The sequence below is a fragment of the Heteronotia binoei genome, chromosome 4 (genome assembly GCF_032191835.1).
Source record: "Heteronotia binoei isolate CCM8104 ecotype False Entrance Well chromosome 4, APGP_CSIRO_Hbin_v1, whole genome shotgun sequence".
In the NCBI taxonomy this organism is placed as follows: domain Eukaryota; kingdom Metazoa; phylum Chordata; class Lepidosauria; order Squamata; family Gekkonidae; genus Heteronotia; species Heteronotia binoei.
In genome coordinates, this window is record NC_083226.1 from 173,278,553 (window position 1) to 173,298,951 (window position 20,399).

Genomic DNA, 20,399 nt, shown 5'->3' on the forward strand with positions numbered 1-20,399 from the left:
CTCTGCAGCTTAGAGGGAACATTGCTTGAGAGTGTAGTGGTGAAGTGTGCGGAACTCTTATCTGGGAGAAGCATGTTTGATTCCCCACTCCTCCACTTGCAGCTGCTGGAATGGCCTTGTGTCAGCCATAGCTCTTGTAGGAGTTGTCCTTGAAAGGGCAGCTGCTGTGAGAGCTCTCTCAGCCCCACTCACCTCACAGGGTGTCTGTTGTGGGGGGAGAAGGTAAAGGAGATTGTGAGCCGCTCTGAGTCTCTGATTCAAAGAGAAGGGCAGGGTATAAGACTGCAATTCTTCTTCTTGAGACCCCTGGAGAGCCGCTGCCAGTCTGAGTAGACTTTGATGGGACCGAGGGTCGGATTCAGTAGAAGGCAGCTTCATATGTTCAACATCTGACGCTCATGTCTTGAGGCTCTCAAACATCTGCCGTTTATTCTATGTGGTTCTTACATTAAGCAAGTTTGGCCACTCCCGTTGCGGAGGAATAAATAACCTTTGGGACAGAACAAGTAATGTTGGCTATGTCCAGGTTACAGTTCTGTTTGAGGGGAGATGTGTGCAGCCCGACGGGTGCAAAAGAACTCTGTACGTGATTAATGATGACACTAGATGATGTGTGTCTCTCCACTCCTTCTCCGACAGCTTTCGCTTTCCTTAAGCACTTTAGGTCTGAGCGATCAGCTGCGACGGGGCAATTGTATTTCCCAGCCTAGAGGGGCGGGCTCAGGGCCCTCAAGGGGAAGAGACCAATTAACCCTTGACCTTGAAGCAGCTGCATCAGTTGGGGGAACAGGAGGGAAGAGAAGACGCTGAAAGGGGAAAAGAACCCGGCCTATTGTCCTTGCCGGTCTTTGTTGCTCAGAAGGAGACGTTGCTCATGCAAGACATTTATCTGAGGAAGGTGAAAGGCAGTTTTTTGGAAAGGCGGGATTTTTCTGGTTTGGCCTTGCCAACCTAACACTGGTCTGCATCGTGTTCCATTAGAAGAAGACGACGACTGCAGATTTATACCCTGCCCTTCTCTTTGAATCAGAGCCTCAGAGCAGTTTACAATCTCCTTTTCCCCCACAACAGACCACCCTGCGAGGTGGGGGAGGCTGAGAGAGCTCTCCCAGAAGCTGCCCTTTCAAGGACAACTCCAATGAGAGCCATGACTAACCCAAGGCCATCCCAGCAGCTGCAAGTGGAGGAGTGGGGAATCAAACCCGGTTCTCCCAGATAAGAGTCCGTGCACTTAACCACTACACCAAACTGGCTCTTTTAAAAGACTCTGTATGCCCAGAGGACTATATAGGTCTTTGGGAATACAGAGGCCTTTAAAAGAGCCCAAAGGGCCATATTGGGTTTTTAGAAGAAGAAAAAGAAGGAGAAGGAGAAGAAGAAGGAGGAGGAGGAGGAGAAGGAGAAGAAGAACAACAAGGAGAAGAAGGAGGAGGAGAAGAAGGAGGAGAAGAACAACAAGGAGAAGAAGGAAAAGGAGAAGAAAAAGAAGGAGGAGGAGGAGGAGAAGGGAAGGATGTGTGGGGCTCTTTTAGGGTTGCCGCGTTTGGGTTGGAAAACACCTGGAGACGTTGGGGGGTGGAGCCAGGAGAGGGCGGCGTTGGGGAGGGGAGGGGCCTGAGCAGGGTCCAATGGCGTAGAGCCCACCCTTCCAAGCAGCCATTTTCTCCAGGGGAGCTGATCTCTGCCAGCTGGAGGTCACTTGTCAAAGCAGGAGAGTTCCAGGCCCCACCTGGAGGCTGGCCACCCTAGCGCTCCTGAACTGAAAATAGTTTCCCGTTCAAGGTCATCTTTTCCTGCTTGAGTGCTAACCTAATTCAGGACAGTTCAATGGGGGAAAAAAGGGTTGCCAGCTTATAGGGTTACCAGCCTCCAAGTGGCACCTGCTGGGCTTTTTTTTAACAGTGGGAACTCCTTTGCATATTAGGCCACACCTATGTAGCCAATCCCCCAAGAGCTTACAGGGTTCTTCTTACAAGGCCTACTGTAAGCTCTTGGAGGATTGGCTACATCAGGGGTGTGTGGCCTGATAGGCAAAGGAGGTCCTGCTAGAATTCCTTACAGGGCTCTTCTCACAGGGCCTGCTGTAAGCTCCAGGAGGACTGGGCTACATCAGGGGTGTGTGGCCTAACAGGCAAAGGAGGTCCTGCTAGAATTCCTTACAGGGCTCTTCTCACAGGGCCTGCTGTAAGCTCCAGGAGGATTGGCTACATCAGGGGGGTGTGGGCCTAATAGGCAAAGGAGGTCCTGCTAGAATTCCTTACAGGGCTCTTCTCACAGGGCCTGCTGGAAGCTCCAGGAGGATTGGCTACATCAGGGGGGTGTGGCCTAATAGGCAAAGGAGGGTCCTGCTAGAATTCCTTACAGGGCTCTTCTCACAGGGCCTGCTGTAAGCTCCAGGAGGATTGGCTGCATGAGGGGTGTGTGGCCTAACAGGCAAAGGAGGTCCTGCTAGAATTCCTTACAGGGCTCTTCTCACAGGGCCTGCTGGAAGCTCCAGGAGGATTGGCTACATCAGGGGGGTGTGGCCTAATAGGCAAAGGAGGTCCTGCTAGAATTCCTTACAGGGCTCTTCTCACAGGGGCCTGCTGTAAGCTCCAGGAGGATTGGCTGCATGAGGGGTGTGTGGCCTGATAGGCAAAGGAGTTCCTGCTACCAAAACCCCAGTGGACCTGGAGATTTCAGGCTATTTACATTTGATGATGGGCATAATCTAGGGGGTGTGACCTAATATGCAAATAAGTTTCTGCTGGGCTTTTTCTACAATGGGACCCACTGGTAGCTTCCTTCTCCCACCGAGCGTCATTCTCATCTGGGTCAAATTGGCGAAAGCTGTGGGATTCTCCTCATGCAGGGCCCACTCACCCACTAGGCAAACTAGGCGGTTGCCTAGGTTGCCAAGGGGGGGCACTAAATTGGGCTTCCCCTCCCTCCAGTTTGGTGTAGTGGTGAAGTGTGCGGACTCTTATCTGGGGAGAACCGAGTTTGATTCCCCACCCCTCCACTTGCAGCTGCTGGAATGGCCTTGGGTCAGCCATAGCTCTGGCAGAGGTTGTCCTTGAAAGGGCAGCTGCTGTGAGAGCCCTCTCCAGCCCCCACCCACCTCACAGGGTGTCTGTTGTGGGGGAGGAAAGGAAAGGAGATTGTAGGCCGCTCTGAGACTCTTCGGAGTGGAGGGCGGGATATAAATCCAATATCTTCATCTACCTCACAGGGTGTCTGTTGTTGCGGAGGAAGGTAAAGGAGATTGTGAGCCACTCTGAGACTCTTCGGAGTGGAGGGCGGGATATAAACCCCAATATCTTCATCTACCTCACAGGGTGTCTGTTGTGGGGGAGGAAGGGTAAAGGAGATTGTGAGCCACTCTGAGACTCTTCGGAGTGGAGGGCAGGATATAAATCCAATATCTTCATCTACCTCACAGGGTGTCTGTTGTGGGGGAGGTAGGTAAAGGAGATTGTGAGCCGCTCTGAGACTCTTCGGAGTGGAGGGCGGGATATAAATCCAATATCTTCTTCTTCTTCTTCTTCTACTAGTACCCAAAACAACTGCCTAGTTTCCCTCCCTGCCCCCCGCCTCCGCCAACTCCTTCCCCCGCCTGCCCCGATCCCACCCGTCCCCCGAAGGGCGTCTCATGGCGAGTGCGGGTGAGGGAGTGAGCGGAGTGTGCCAGGGGTGCTGGAGTGGGGGACGCCTGCCTGACACGCCATGCAAGAGTCAGTTTGGTGTAGCGGTGAAGTGTGCAAACTCTTATCTGGGAGAACCGGGGTTTGATTCCCCACTCCTCCACTTGCACCTGCTGGAATGGCCTTGGGTCAGCCATAGCTCTGGCAGAGGTTGTCCCTTGAAAGGACAGCTGTTGTGAGAGTCCTCTCAGCCGCACCCACCTCACAGGGTGTCTGTTGTGGGGGGAGAAGAGATAGGAGATTGTAAGCCGCTCTGCGACTCTGATTCAGAGAGAAGGGCAGGCTATAAATCTGCAGTCTTCTTCTTCTTAAGAACATAAGAGAAGCCATGTTGGATCAGGCCAATGGCCCATCCAGTCCAACACTGTGTCACACAGTGGCCAAAAATATCTCTCTCTCTCTCTCTCTCTCTCTCTCCTTCTCCTCTCTCTCCTCTCTCTCTCTCTCTCATATATATATATATATATATATATAATATATATATACATACACACAACACACTGTGGCTAATAGCCACTGATGGACCTCTGCTCCATATTTTTATCCAATCCCCTCTTGAAGCTGTCTATGCTTGTGGCCGCCACCACCTCCTGTGGCAGTGAATTCCACATGTTAATCTCCCTTTGAGTGAAGGACTTCCTTTTATCCGTTTATAACCCGACTGCTCAGCAATTTCATCGAATTCTTCTTTGGGCCGGCGCTTGTCCTCATGCCAGTGGAACAGAAATGTTGGTGGGTTTTTTCAGTGACAAAACCCCAGAACCACACCAAAGAAAAGCAACGCTCTTCATGCCACCGTTTCCTGCCTCTCTCCCTCTGCACAAAAAAAAACATGAGTCATTTCTAACATCCGCAGTCTGAACCCACTTCCCAAACAGGCTTTAATATAATAATTAATCGCGCCGGAGTCACATTTCCGCCGAAGCGTTCACTTCGGAAGGTATACATGAACAAGGCTCTCCTGGTTAATCACGACCCGACTCCTCCTGCGCACGAGAATAGCAGGTAGCAATTTCATTCCACCGTCAACCCTATGGTTTTGCGACCAAGTGGGAGATTAAGGGCAGCAATGATTCACTTGCTATCATTGCGGAGAGATCAATTAAAGCCGCAATTCTGCCTTGCATTTAGAAGAACTTCCGGCTTGAGCGGAAATAAAAGGGCCAGAGGTTGAACGTAGGAATATATGAAGCTGCCTTATACTGAACCAAACCGTCGGTCCATCAAAGTCGGTATTGTCTACTCAGACTGGCAGCGGCTGTCCAGAGCAGGGGTGGTCAAACTGTGGCTCGGGAGCCACATGTGGGCTCTTTTACACATTATTGTGTGGCTCTTGAAGCCCCCACGGCCCCGTCATTCGGCAGCTTGGGGAAAGCATTTGTCATAAAATCAACTCGCCGAGCCAGCCAGCAGCGTGGAGAATGTATTTTGCTTTCTTTTGACCTCTTCCCTCCCTCCCCCATTTATTTTTTCTTCCTCCCTCCCGTCCTGCTCTCCAACATCAGATAGATCAAAGCGGGCAGCCATGTTGGTCTGAAGCAGTTGAACAAAGTAGGAGTCAAGTGCGTCTTTAAGGCCAACTTTGTTGGTCTTAAAGGCGCACTTGACTCCTACTTTGTTCTCCAACATCAGATGTTCATGTCTTGCAGCTCAAACATCTGATGTTTTATTCTATGTGGTTCTTACATTAAGCAAGTCCAGCCACCCCCCTTCTCCAGAGTCTCAAGCTGAAGTTTTTCACACATATTTGGCTGGACCCCTTTTTAGTTGGAGATGCCAGGGATTGAACCTGGACCTTCTGCTTACCAAGCAGATGCTCTACCATATAGCTACCGTCCCTCCCTTATAGGTCATATGAAGCTGCCTTATACTGAATCAGACTCTCGGTCCATCAAAATCAATACTGTCTACTCAGACTGGCAGTAGCTCTCCAGGGTCTCAAGCTGAGGTTTTTCACGCCTATTTGCCTGGACCCTTTTTAGTTGGAGATGCTGGAGATTGAATCTGGGACCTTCTGCTTACCAAGCAGATGCTCTACCACTGAGCCACCATCCCTCCCCTTGAACAACTGAGGTTTATCACACCTATTTGCCTGGACCCTTTTTAGTTGGAGATGCCAGGGATTGAACATGGGACCTTCTGCTTATCAACCAGATGCTCTACCACTGAGCCACCATCCCTCCCCTTGAACAGCTGAGGTTTATCACACCTATTTGCCTGGACCCTTTTTAGTTGGAGATGCTGGAGATTGAATCTGGGACCTTCTGCTTACCAAGCAGATGCTCTACCACTGAGCCACCATCCCATTGTAAAAAATTCTCTTCCTTCTCTCCAAAGTTGGACCTACAATAAGGGTCAGCAAGGCAACCTCCTGGACTACCAAATTACAAGGGATTAGGGTTGCAAACCTACAGGTGGGACCTGGAGATCTCCTACTATTACACAGGATCCCCAGATGCTCTAGTGATGAGCCACTAAGGTCTTTCCCAACACCTCCTGCCTGGTCCTTTTGACTGGAGATGCTAGGGATTGAACCTGGGACCTTCTGCATGCCAAGCAGATGCTCTAGTGATGAGCCACTGGCTGCCTTCAGTAAGCCAGCTAGTGATAAGCCACTGGCTGCCTTCAGTAAGGTTTCTGTTTGCTTCAATAGGCTCTGAATGCTTATATCTGTACAACCAAGGTGATTAGGGGGCTGGAGCCCCTTCCTTATGAGGAAAGGTTGAAAAGTCTGGGACTCTTCAGTTTAGAAAAGAGATGATGGGGGTATTTACTAGCAGTGAAGCCCATTGTAAGAAGAAATACAATGGGCCCTAGAAAAATATTGAGGGGGGGTGATGAATGTGTAGAAAGGAAGGAAGGTAGACAAACAGAATGAAAGAACAAGAAAGAGAGACAGAGAAAGAATGAGAGAAAGAACAGTAGGAAAAAGATGGGGAGAAAGGAGCACAAGAAAGAAAAAGTAAAGGAAGGTAGAAAAAAAGAAATAAAAAGGCAGAAAGGCAAGAGATAGAGAAAAAAAAATGAGAGAAAGAACAGAAGGGAGTAAAAAAAGGGAAAAAAGAAGTGAGAGAAAAATGAGAAGAAGGAAGATAAAAAGAAAAAGACAGAAAGTGATGGAGAAAGAATGAGGAAGGAAGGAAGGAAGGAAGGAAGGAAGGAAGGAAGGAAGGAAGGAAGGAAGGAAGGAAGGAAGGAAGGAAGGAAGGGAGGAGGGAGGGAGGGTTATGGACAGAGCTTTTTTGTAGCAGGAACTCCTTTGCATATTAGGCCACACAACCCGATGCTGTCCAATAGCATATTTTCAGAAAATGCTCCTCCTGACTGTGCAAGGCTGCATCCCTCATTAACTACCTGGGAATCTCTATCTGCATGTCTCAGAACAAATTGCTAGCCAGGATCCAGCGTCCCCCCCCTCCGCCCCACACACAAATCCTCTCTAGCTAGAGCATACCCACCTTCCCAGGCTCAGAAGGACCAGAGCAAGTGAGAGAATCTATTGACCAAGGAAACATATCAATTTTCTTGCTGTAATCCCTGGCTATCTAGAGGCCCACCAATCATCCATTCACAGTTAATTCAGGCCGCCAAATTCACGGCACTCCACACCACACCACATCAACCTGCCAGAAGTATTTCTATCCTCAAAATGTCCCTGATGAAATTGGAAGGAAAACACCGGTGGGAACATTATTTTCCCTGTTCAAGACCTACTGAAATGGAGTATGCCCTAGGCAGATCTGTAGGCAATGAACGCCAGGCTTTTTGAACGTGAGAGATAGTTTTACAATTAGAGCAGAGTCAGTAATTTTTTTTTCTTTTTCCTTTTTGTATTGCTCGGTACGGTTTGCTCGTTTGTTCTCTTGATTTGCATGTCTATTGTTTCCTTATCGGAGACTTAAGCACTTCAGCTGCGTGGCACCGCCTGAATTCTGAGGACTTAATTAATTTTAATATAATATCCTATGGCACAATTTGCTTTTCAAAAAGGAATTAACTTCGGAGCTGTTGAGCGGCAGAAGTAAATAAATACACACCAGATAGGCTGCTGAGAGAATGGCATTCGTGTGCCAAGCTTGATTTGCATTTATATAGTTGTCGTAATTGTAATGAGGAGCAATTTGCAACATGTATTGTAAGGCAGAGTAAGAGTTGTTAGCCAATCCCCCTAAATTCAGACAGATACGGAAATGCACTGAATGCAGAGGTTAACAGGTCAACAACCACACTCTGCAAAGGGCTGAAGAATGGACAGTAGAGTTGCCAAGTCTCTCAAATGGCTAAAGCGTCCGAGAAAGCCATAGAGTTCTCCCAGAAATGCCTAGAGCAGCTGGCGCACAACATCGCTGGCGCAATGACATCACTTCTGGTGGGTTGGGAACTTCCCAGGCTGGGGAATCCCCGCCCAGACCGGAGGCTTGGCAGCCCTAATAGACAGCTTCACGAAGGGATTGGATCAACATCTGGAGCAGAGGTCCATCAGTGGCTATTAGCCACAGTGTATTGCTTGAACTCTCTATCTGGGGCAAGTGATGCTCTGTATTCTTGGTGCTTGGGGGACACAGTGGGAGGGTTTTAGTGTTCTGGTCCCACTGGTGGACCTCCTGCTGGCACCTGGGTTTTTTGGCCACTGTGTGACACAGAGTGTTGGACTGGATGGGCCATTGGCCTGATCCAACATGGCTTCTCTTATGTTCTTATGTGACACAGAGTGGTGGACTGGATGGGCCACTGGCCTGATCCAACATGGCTTCTCTTATGTTCTTATGTGACGCAGAGTGTTGGACTGAATGGGCCATTGGCCTGATCCAACATGGCTTCTCTTATGTTCTTATGTGACACAGAGTGTTGGACTGAATGGGCCATTGGCCTGATCCAACAGGGCTTCCCTTATGTTCTTATGCTGATCTCCATATTGAGGAGGGGCTGTGGTTCAGTGGTAGAGCATGGAAACGCTTTTGATTTAATTTCAACCCATTGGTTCTGGTCTTACCTTCTGGAGCAACATAAAACAACTCCACACCATCCTGCGTATGACAGCCCTTGAAGATGGTGATTATAAAATATCATAACAACATAAGAGAAGCCATTTTGGATCAGGCCAATGGTCCATCCAGTCCAGCACTCTTTCACACACTGACCAGAAAACCAGGTGCCATCAGGAGGTCGACCAGTGGGGACAGGTTTTTTGGCCACTGTGTGAGGGACTGTTGGACTAGATAGACCATTGGTCTGATCCAGGGCTTTTTGTGTAACAGGAATTCCTTTGCCTGTTAGGCCACACACCCCTGATGTAGCCAATCCTCCTGGAGCTTACAGGGCTCTTAGTACAAGGCCTGCTGTAAGCTCCAGGAGGATTGACTACATCAGGGGTGTGTGGCCTAATAGGCAAAAGAGTCCCTGCTACAAAAAAGCCCTGGCCTGATCCAACAAGGCTGATCCAACATTGGCCTAATCGCACACCATAGCTAAGACAAGAATGCAGCTGCTGCAAAGTGGTGGGTCCTTCTGTACTTCGTTGGAACTCTCTGTCTGGAGCAGTGATGCTCTGTATACTTGGTGCTTGGAGGGGGGCACAGTGGGAGGGCTTCTAGTGTCCTGGCCCCTTCTGATGGCACGGTTTTTTGGCCGCTGTGTGACACAGAGTGTTGGATTGGATGGGCCCTTGGCCTGATCCGACATGGCTTCTCTTATGTTCTTATGTGACACAGAGTGTTGGACTGGATGGGCCCTTGGCCTGATCCGACATGGCTTCTCTTATGTTCTTATGTACCTCAGGGGCCTTGGCGGATGCCCACCAATGTCCACCTGTGAACCAGGCTCTGAGGGCAGATAAGTTTCTTTTTTGTGAACCCTCTACATTTCTGACAGGATAGCATGCATTAGCCAGCTAAGGTAATGACTCAGAGTCGCAGCAGTCTCGCCAGGTCACATCTTAGTACATGGCTGGCCATATGCTCTTGTTGATGAATGTCTTCTCTTGGGTTTAACGTGGGACGCTCTTGGCCCCATTTCTCGCCTCACAGCTGACTGCGCACGCCATCAGTCACCACAAACACACCGCCTGTCTTGCATTGTTGTTTAATTAAACAACGCAGATAATTTCCAGCCCTGCCTGCAGTATAAATATTGTCTCATGCTTCAGCTTCATTTAACCTTAACACGGAAATATGAATAATGAGATAGGGCCTGGAATATACAGCAAAGTCAAATAATCTATACAAATATTAGCCGGTGGTTATTTTCCACTTGGCTACAGGGAAGAGGATGGGTTACCCCTGTGAAAAAAAAGATAACCATCTTTTTTTTTTAAGAAAAGTTTTAAATTTTATGTAAAAATCCAATCACTAAACAAATGAAGCAACTATGAAGCAAAAGAGAGATCTTGGGGGCGTGGTCGATAACTCACTGAAAATGTCAAGACAGTGTGCGTTTGCAATAAAAAAGGCCAACACCATGCTGGGAATTATTAGGAAGGGAATTGAAAACAAATCAGCCAGTATCATAATGCCCCTGTATAAATTGATGGTGCAGTCTCATTTGGAGTACTGTGTGCAATTCTGGTCACCGCACCTCAAAAGGATATTATAGCATTGGAAAAAGTGCAAAAAAGGGCAACTAGAATGATTAAAGGTTTGGAACACTTTCCCTATGAAGAAAGGTTAAAACGCTTGGGGCTCTTTAGCTTGGAGAAACGTCGACTGCGGGGTGACATGATAGAGGTTTACAAGATAATGCATGGGATGGAGAAGGTAGAGAAAGAAGTCCTTTTCTCCCTTTCTCACAATACAAGAACTTGTGGGCATTCAATGAAATTGCTGAGCAGTCAGGTTAGAACGGATAAAAGGAAATACTTCTTCACCCAAAGGGTGATTAACATGTGGAATTCACTGCCACAGGAGGTGGTGGAGGCCACAAGCATAGCCAGCTTCAAGAGGGGATTGGATAAAAATATGGAGCAGAGGTCCATCAGTGGGTATTAGCCACAGTGTGTGTATGTATGTATATATATATATATATTATATATATATATATATATATATATATATATATATATATTGGCCGCTGTGTGACACAGAGTGTTGGACTGGATGGGCCATTGGCCTGATCCAACATGGCTTCTCTTATGTTCTTATGTGACACAGAGTGTTGGACTGGAGGGGCCATTGGCCTAATCCAACATGGCTTCTCTTATGTTCTTATGTGATTCAGAGTGTTGGACTGGATGGGCCATTGGCCTGATCCAACATGGCTTCTCTTAAGTTGGCCAGTGACTTGCAAACTGTGTTCCGTGAAACCATGCCTTCCCTTATAATTTTATTATATACAAGCATAGAGGGGATTGGATAAACATATGGAGTGGATGTCCATCAGTGTCTCTTAACCACATTGTATGTTGGAACTCTCTGTCTGGGGCAGTGATGCTCTGTATTCTTCATGCTTGGGGGAAGCAACAGTGTGAGGGCTTCCAATGTCCTGGCCCCACTGATGGACCTCCTGATGGTGCATGGCTATTTTGGCCACTGCGTGACACAGAGTGTTGGACTGGATGGACCTTTGGCCTGATCCAACATGGCTTTCTCTTATGTTCTTATGTTGTGTTTGTTTAAAACAAGTTTAGTTCCCCTTTTCACACACATGCACACAAACACAAATTCCCCTCCAGGTGGTAGTCAAAAGTCTATAAAAATGTAACCAATTAGCAAGGAGGACAGGAAAGGGCTGTATCAGTCCTTAGTTCTCATGCCCCTTTCTTACGCACCCAGGGTAAGAAATTGCTGAGCAGACAGGTTAAAACGGATAAAAGGAAGTACTTCTTCACCCAAAGGGTGATTAACATGTGGAATTCACTGCCACAGGAGGTGGTGGCGGCCACAAGCATAGCCACCTTCAAGAGGGGTTTAGATAAAAATATGGAGCACAGGTTCATCAGTGGCTATTAGCCACAGTGTGTGTGTATATATAATTTTTTTTGCCACTATGTGACACAGAGTGTTGGACTTGATGGGCCATTGGCCTGATCCAACGTGGCTTCTCTTATGTTCTTATGTGACACAGAGTGTTGGACTGGATGGGCCACTGGCCTGATCCAACATGGCTTCTCTTATGTTCTTATGTTCTTAGGGTAATGCTGATTGCCACTTTAGGGTCAGGCAGTAATTTTTCTCCAGGCGGAGTAGAACATATGATAAAACAATAAAATACAATAAAACACATTTTAAAAACAGACAACTCAACAGCACTCAGAGAAGTATTTGTGGATTTCCTGTATTGTTCAGGGGGTTTGACTAGTTGACCCTGGAGGGACCCTTCCCACTCTATGATTCTAAAGTTCTAAAAAATGAATAAAAAAAGGTAAAGGTAGTCCCCTGTGCAAGCACCAGTTGTTTCGACTCTGGGGTGACATTGCTTTCACAATGTTTCCACGGCAGACTTTTTTACGGGGTGGTTTGCCATTGCCTTCCCCTGTCATCTACACTTTTCCCCCAGCAAGCTGGGGACTCCTTTGACCGACCTCGGAAGGATGGAAGGCTGAGTCAACCTCGAGCCGGCTACCTGAACCAGCTTCCGCTGGGATCGAACTCAAGTCGTGAGCAGAGGGCTCCGACTGCAGTTCTGCAGCTTTACCACTCTGCGCCACGGGGCACAAATGAATACTCATGTCTTTTTAAGGCTTTGCTTTAAAATGACCAATCCATGGATGACAGATCCATCACTGGAGTTCTATGGCAAAACACTTAGAAGGAGTTTGGCCAACAAATTATTGTGGGATATTTTCCCCAAGGCAGGAGGTCTAAAAATCACAGCAGTAGTCTGTATTTTTGACTGTATTTTTAGAAGAGCACAAATGATTCGACACAAATCAGTGGAATCTGGGATTTCTTACGATATGAAAGGCTGAAAGAAGCCAGGCATGCTTCAGACAACCTTAACCTAAAATAACCAATGCACGTACTTCACCTTAATTCACCCCTGAGTTGAAAAATAATGTTGAAGCAACTGAGTACTCTCTGAATGTAGCCCATCAATATACTTAAGGGTGTGTATAGATGAAGCTGCGGATACTTAAATCCAGAGACTGGGCTATGAACAGCCAGGTCTTGCTACAAATTTGATTTTAAAACAAAACAAAAACTGCCACCACCTCCTGTGGCAGTGAATTCCAAGGGTGATTAACATGTGGAATTCACTGCCACAGGAGGTGGTGGCGGCCACAAGTATGGCCACCTTCAAGAGTGGTTTAGATAGAAATATGGAGCACAGGTCCATCGGTGGCTATTAGCCACAGTGTATGTGTGTATATAAAATTTTTTGCCACTGTGTGACACAGAGTGTTGGACTTGATGGGCCGTTGGCCTGATCCAACATGGCTTCTCTTATGTTCTTATGTTCAAAAACAAACCTAAGGCTTGTAGTAAAAAAGATCAAACCTAAAAACACCGTCGGGAGGGATGGTGGCTCAGTAGTAGAGCATCTGCCTGGTAAGCAGAAGGTCCCAGGTTCAATCCCCAACATCTCCAAAAAAAGGTCCAGGCAATAGGTGTGAAAAACCTCAGCTTGAGACCCTGGAGAGCCGCTGCCAGTCTGAGAAGACAATACTGACTTTGATGGACCAAGGGTCTGATTCAGTGTAAGGCAGCTTCATATGTTCATATGTTCAACAAATGAACAAAAAACTTGATTAAAAAACAAGTAGTTAAGACTCCCCCAGTAATAAAATCTGTGCCTGTAGCTTTAAGAGTCAAATGCACAACCACAACAGTAGGCAACCAAACAGTATTGACAGTCTTCGGTATCAACGAGTTCGGTACAAGGTGCTGGTTATTACCTTTAAAGCCCTATATGGCCTAGGACCTGCTTACCTTAGGGACCGTCTCTCCCCATGTGTTCCCCAGAGAGTACTGAGATCAGGTTCTCAGAATCTCCTTACAATCCCTGAGCCAAAGGAGGCCCATTTGAAGTCAACTAGGGACAGGGCTTTTTCAATCACAGCCCCCTGTTGGTGGAACCAGCTGCCTGAAGAGGTGAGGGCCCTGTGGAACCTTGGGCAGTTCCGCAGGGCCTGTAAGACAGTCCTCTTCCGGTTGGCCTACAACTGACCGGAATCTGAATATCTGAATTTTAAGGAAGACTGTAGGATAGTACGCTGACGAATTGTGTTTATTTTTATTGTGTAAATTATTCATGTATTTTAATTCTTGATTTTATTGTTAGAATTCTGTGTTGTGAGCTGCCCTGAGCCTGCTTCGGTGGGGTAGGGCGGGATATAAATCTAAATAAATAAATAAGTCTTCGTTTCTGTCAGTAGAAGGAAGAGGAAGGGAGCTGGGCCCTTTTCAGGACTGTTTTGGTCTTTGAGGGAGCATTCACTGGGAGCCAGGTACATCAGCAGCCACATGCAGACCCAGGCCCGTAGCTACAGTGGGGCCCAGGTGGGGCCAGGCCACTCCATTCAAACCCCCCTTCCATCTGTAGGGCCCCTCCATTGTAGGGCCTCCAATCTGCCCCCTTTGCTTACCACCACCCGCTGCCACATAGTGTTTGTGTGGGGAGAGCTCTGTGTGTGTGAGGCTTAGGTTGTGGCCTGGAAACCACCTCCTTCTCATTTGCATTCCAAGAGAGTTGTTGTGAGACAGATCTCTCTCCCTGGTCCGCCAGCCAGAGATTCATCATTTCCCTGTCTGGACGCACTTCATGCTTTGTGATGTGTCAAGTGTCATTTTGGGCCCCTCAGCCTAGGCTTCCCAACCCCCCCGCCCTGCCGGGGTACCCTTGGATTAGCAGCCTAATCCCCCGCTCTCTAAAAATCTGATAGCGGGGTGGGTGGGGTGGAACGGCGTCGCGTCTCTTTCCCTGCCTGGCTTCTCCCTTCCTCCGAGTCACAAAGACCCGCCCACCGTCCACTGCTATTCGCTCCAGTCCGGCCTCCCTTCGCGAGGTGCATGCTGGGACTTGTAGTCCTTGCATCCTCTCACGTCTGCTGAGCATTATTCTCTATGTGGAGATTGATTCTCATAGGGTATAATGGGGAATTGATCTGGAGGTTTCTGGGGCTCTGGGGGCACTGTTTTTTGAGGTAGAGGCACCAAATTTTCAGTATAGTATCTAGTGACTCTCCCCAAAGTATCGCCCAAGTTTTAAAACGATTGGACCAGAGGGTCCCATTCTATGAGCCCCAAAAGAAGGTGCCCCTATCCTTCATTATTTCCTATGGAAGGAAGAAATTTAAAAAGGTGTGCGGTTCCTTTAAATGTGATGGCCAGAACTCCCTTGGAGTTCAGTTATGCTTGTCACACCCTTGCTCTTGGCTCCGCCCTGATGACTCCTGGCTCCACCCCCAAAGTCTCCTGGCTCCACCCCCAAAGTCCCCAGATATTTCTTGAATTGGACTTGGCAACCCTACCTCAGCCCCTCCAGCTAAAATTTTATCCGCTGTTCCCCCCCCCCACCTAAAATTTTCTGGCTACGGGCCTGTGCAGACCTGGTTGTTTGCTACTATCCAGCATCTGCCAGCACACAAAAACCAGTGTGGAAATGTGTGTAAGGCTTTAGACTTGGGTCTTGGAGACCTGAGTTTGAATCCCCCCTCTGCCATGGTGCTCACTGGACATGCTCTCAGGGTGCAGACAGGGCTGTGGTGGAAATAAAATGGAGAAGACGACAATGTGAGTGGCTTTGCGCTCTCATTGAGGAGAAAGGGAAGGGTAAAAATGAAACAAATTAATATGCACAGCTGAATACAGGCAGCAGATAAAAGGTGGGTGGGTGGCAAAGGCAAAAGGAAGCAGGGAAAGGAAGCGGTTATGGGGACTGCCAGGAGGCGAACAAGGAAAAAATAGTGTGGGGAGGAGGATAGAGGGTCGGTGTGCCCTTCAAACTGTATTCTCTACTGAGTGGGCTTGGCCCAGCCCAATGACTGAAACCAGGAAGAGTTTTCACAGAGAGACGCTGCCGAGGGAAAGGAAGGAGGGAACACTGAAAACAGGATGAGGGAATTTTAAACTGGCTGATGAGTGGGAAAGAGAAGGAAACAGGCCGTGGGGGGTTTTCAAGGAAGGGGAAGAGGAAGTCTTTGTATGTCCCTACCCGGGGGAAGACATTGTACAAAGCAAGATTTTTAATAACCCACATAAGAAATAACCAGGGCTTTCGAAATTGGCCTCCCCAGGCCCCAAAATCAACATTCCATTCCAAAAAAAAAAAAAGGACTCTGTAATCTGCACTATTGATGCATTAAGAAATATGCCTAATTGTTCCTATTTTCCATTATTTCCAAGGATTTTTTTGTAGCTGGAGCTCCTTTGCATATTAGGCCACACCCCCTGATGTAGCCAATCCTCTAAGAGCTTACGGGGCTGTTAGTACAGGGCCTACCGTAAGCTCCAGGAGGATTGGCTACATCAGGGGTGTGTGGCCTAATATGCAAAGGAGGTCCTGCTAGAATTCCTTACAGGGCTCTTCTCACAGGGCCTGCTGTAAGCTCCAGGAGGATTGGCCACATCAGGGGGTGTGGCCTAATATGCAAAGGAGGTCCTGCTAGAATTCCTAACAGGGCTCTTAGTACAGGGCCCACTGTCAGCTCCAGGAGGATTGGCTACATCAGGGGTGTGTGGCCTAATAGGCAAAGGAGGTCCTGCTAGAATTCCTTACAGGGCTCTTAGTACAGGGCCCACTGTCAGCTCCAGGAGGATTGGCTACATCAGGGGTGTGTGGCCTAATAGGCAAAGGAGGTCCTGCTAGAATTCCTTACAGGGCTCTTAGTACAGGGCCCACTGTCAGCTCCAGGAGGATTGGCTACATCAGGGGTGTGTGGCCTAATAGGCAAAGGAGGTCCTGCTAGAATTCCTTACAGGGCTCTTAGTACAGGGCCCACTGTCAGCTCCAGGAGGATTGGCTACATCAGGGGTGTGTGGCCTAATAGGCAAAGGAGGTCCTGCTAGAATTCCTTACAGGACTCTTCGTACAGGGCCCACTGTCAGCTCCAGCAGGATTGGCTACATCAGGGGTGTGTGGCCTAATAGGCAAAGGAGGTCCTGCTAGAATTCCTCACAGGGCTCTTCTCACAGGGCCTGCTGTAAGCTCCAGGAGGATTGGCTACATCAGGGGGTGTGGCCTAATAGGCAAAGGAGGTCCTGCTAGAATTCCTTACAGGGCTCTTCTCACAGGGCCTGCTGTAAGCTCCAGGAGGACTGGCTACATCAGGGGTGTGTGGCCTAATAGGCAAAGGAGGTCCTGTTAGAATTCCTTACAGGGCTCTTCTCACAGGGCCTGCTGTAAGCTCCAGGAGGACTGGCTACATCAGGGGTGTGTGGCCTAATAGGCAAAGGAGGTCCTGCTAGAATTCCTGACAGGGCTCTTCTCACAGGGCCTACCGTAAGCTCCAGGAGGATTGGCTACATCAGGGTGCGTGTGGCCTAATATGCAAAAGAGCTCCTGCTACAAAAAAAAAGCCTTGAAAATAATGGAAAATAGGAACAATTAGGCATATTTCTTAATGCATCAATAGTGCAGATTACAGAGTCCCTTTTTTTTTTTTGTAATGGAATGTTGATTTTGGGGCCTGGGGAGGCCAATTTCGATTGCGTCCTTCCTATAATGCTGTTTTTCTTCCTTCTGTCCCTCTGCAGAAGATGCTTATAAAACACAAGTCCGAATAGATGACAAACCCGCATACTTGGACATATTGGACACCGCTGGGCAAGTGAGTAGGTTTTTTTCTTCACGAACGAATTCAAGTTGTCACCGACATTTTGCCCAAAAGAAAATTCACCATTGACTGGGGAAAGAAGCAGGGCTTTTCTTCTTCTTCTTCTTCTTCTTCTTCTTCTTCTTCTTCTTCTTCTTCTTCTTCTTCTTCTTCTTCTTCTTCTTCTTCTTCTTCTTCTTCTTCTTCTTCTTCTTCTTCTTCTTCTTCTTCTTCTTCTTCTTCTTCTTCTTCTTCTTCTTCTTCTTCTTCTTCTTTCTTCTTCTTCTTCTTCTTCTTCTTCTTCTTCTTCTTCTTCTTCTTCTTCTTCTTCTTCTTCTTCTTTCTTCTTCTTCTTCTGCAGAAAAAGCCCAGCATGAACTCATTTTCATATTAGGCCACACCCCTGGCATCGGTATTGTTTCACACGGGGCTTTTTGGGTAGAAAAAGGCCACACCCCCTGACACCAAGCCAGCCGGATCTGCGTTCCTGTGTGTTCCTGCTCAAAAAAAGCCCTGGAGAGAAGTCTATTGCTGGAACAATTTCAAGGGAAGTCTCCAGAGTTTCAGGAAGACTAGCAAAAAACCAAGCAAGAGAGCCCTGCCCTGATAGCTCAATCTGGAGTTTACAGTAGGCCCTGTGTGAAGAGCCCTGGAAGCTTCTGGAGGATTGGCTACATCAGAGGGGTGTGACCTAGGGTTGCCAATCCCCAGGTGGGGGCAGGGGATACCCCGGTTTAGAGGCCCTCCCCCCGCTTCAGGGTCATCAGAAAGCGGGGGGAGGGGAGGGAAGTGTCTTCTGGGAACTCTATTATTCCCTATGGAGATTTATTCCCATAGAAAATCATGGAGAATTGATCTGCGGGTATCTGGGGCTCTGGGGGGGCTGTTTTTCTGGATAGATGCACCAAATTTTCAGTATAGCATCTAGTGCCTCTCCTCAAAATACCCCCCAAGTTTCAAAATGATTGGACCAGGGGGTCCAATTCTATGAGCCCCAAAAGAAGGTGCCCCTATCCTTCATTATTTCCTATGGAAGGAAGGCATTGAAAAGGTGTGCCGTCCCTTTAAATGAGTTCAATTATGCTTGTTGCAGCCTTGATCTTGGCTCCACCCCTAATGTCTCCTGGCTCCACTTCCAACGTCCCCAGATATTTCTAGAATTGGACTTGGCAACCCTAGTGTGGCCTAATATGCAAAGAAGTTCCTGCTACAAAAAAAAAAGCCCTGCTAGGCAATTACTGAATTTTACCTCAAATGAAATTCAGTGTTGCTTTTCAGGCAAAAGAATATCTCTTCTGCTATAATTAGTGGCGCTTCCTCAGGGTGTCTGGATTCCACTTAAAGAGCCTTTGGAAGTTTTCCCTACAGCCAGAGTACATTCTGATGGAAACCAAAAGCGGTTGGATACTGGCGGGGATATTTCGGTAGGTGGATTTGTACAGTCCACCAAGGGCACAAAATGCCTATATTCTGTTACTCCAGGATAAGGCCTTTGATAATCCCCTTCAGGTACTGAAGTGGGATCCATGTTGCCGCTAAGAAGCCTTTAATGGCACAACTATTCCCCAGTTTGCCCGGCCTTTTTCTGATGAGTCAGTGGACTGCTATCAAAGATCCTCCAGCATACTGTTAAGGGGAAGGGGGAAATGTGTTTCTATAATCCACAACTGACGCAAAGCCTGATTTCAAACCAAGCTTTTTGCGGCTTATCAGGAAAATGCATTCTGGGCAGTAATTATGTTTTAATGGGCCTTTTAAGGCTTGGTCTTCTGAGGGGAAAATTACAGTTTCCAAGCCCTGTTTTCCTGCTTGCTGTATTGTTTCGAAAGAAATTGAATTGCCTTTCCCGCCTTTCTTTGGTCTACAATTTGTACAAAATATCCTGATAGCAATCATGTTTCCCTCTGTTCTGACTGAAGGGTGGGATATAAATCTAATCTCCTCCTCCTCCTCCTCTTCCTCCTCCTTTTCTTCTTCTCCTCTTCCTCCTCCTTTTCTTCTTCTTCTCTTCCTCCTCCTTTTCTTCTTCTTCTCTTCCTCCTCCTCCTCTTCTTCTCCTCTTCCTCCTCCTTTTCTTCTTCTCTTCCTCCTCTTCTTCTCCTCTTCCTCCTCCTTTTCTTCTTCTCTTCCTCCTCCTCTTCTCCTCCTCTTCCTCCTCCTTTTCTTCTTCTCTTCCTCCTCTTCTTCTCCTCTTCCTCCTCCTTTTCTTCTCCTCTTCCTCCTCCTCCTCTTCTTCTCCTCTTCTTCCTCCTTTTCTTCTTCTCTTCCTCCTCCTCCTCTTCTTCTCCTCTTCCTCCTCCTTTTCTTTTTCTCCTCTTCCTCCCCCTTTTCTTCTTTTTCTCTTCATCCTCCTCCTCTTCTTCTCCTCTTCCTCCTCCTTTTCTTCTTCTCTTCCTCCTCCTCCTCTTCTTCTCCTCTTCCTCCTCCTTTTCTTCTCTTCCTCCTTCTCCTCCTCTTCTTTTCCTCTTCCTCCTCCTTTTCTTCTTCTCTTCCTCCTCCTCCTCTTCTTCTCCTTTTCCTCCTCCTTTTCTTCTTCTCCTCTTCCTCCTCCTCCTCTTCTTCTCCTCTTCCTCCTCTTTTTCTTCTCTTCCTCCTCCTCCTCTTCTTCTCCTCTTCCTCCTCCTTTTCTTCTTCTCCTCTTCCTCTTCCTCCTCCTCCTCCTTTTCTTCTTCTCCTTGTCCTCCTCCTCCTTGTCCTCCTCTTCCTTCTCCTCTTCTTCTTCTTCTCCTCCTCCTCCTCTTCTTCTCCTCCTCCTCCTCTTCTTCTCCTCCTCCTCTTCTTCTTTTCCTCTTCCTTCTCCTCTTCTTCCTCCTCCTCTCCTCCTCCTCCTCTTCTTCTCACTCCTCCTCCTCTTCTTCCTCCTCTTCTCCTCCTCCTCCTCTTTCTCCTCCTCCTCTTCCTCCTCCTCTTCTTCTCCTCCTCCTCTTCTTCTTTTCCTCTTCCTTCTCCTCCTCTTCCTCCTCCTCTCTTCCTGCTCCTCCTCTTCTTCTCATTCTTCCTCCTCTTCTTCATCTTCCTCTTCTTCACCT

At 47.9% G+C, this 20,399-nt stretch overlaps 1 protein-coding gene across 1 annotated transcript in view; it reads left to right on the forward strand.

Annotated features, from left to right (window-relative positions):
* Positions 1–18,909, forward strand: part of RIT2 (Ras like without CAAX 2) — a 123,393-nt gene extending 104,484 nt beyond the window's left edge. Inside the window, exons 3-4 of the mRNA XM_060236609.1 lie at positions 17,312–17,385; positions 18,880–18,909. Coding sequence (XP_060092592.1) covers positions 17,312–17,385; positions 18,880–18,909 — 104 coding nt within the window. The remainder of the gene's footprint in view (positions 1–17,311; positions 17,386–18,879) is intronic.
* Positions 18,910–20,399: the final 1,490 nt, after the last annotated feature.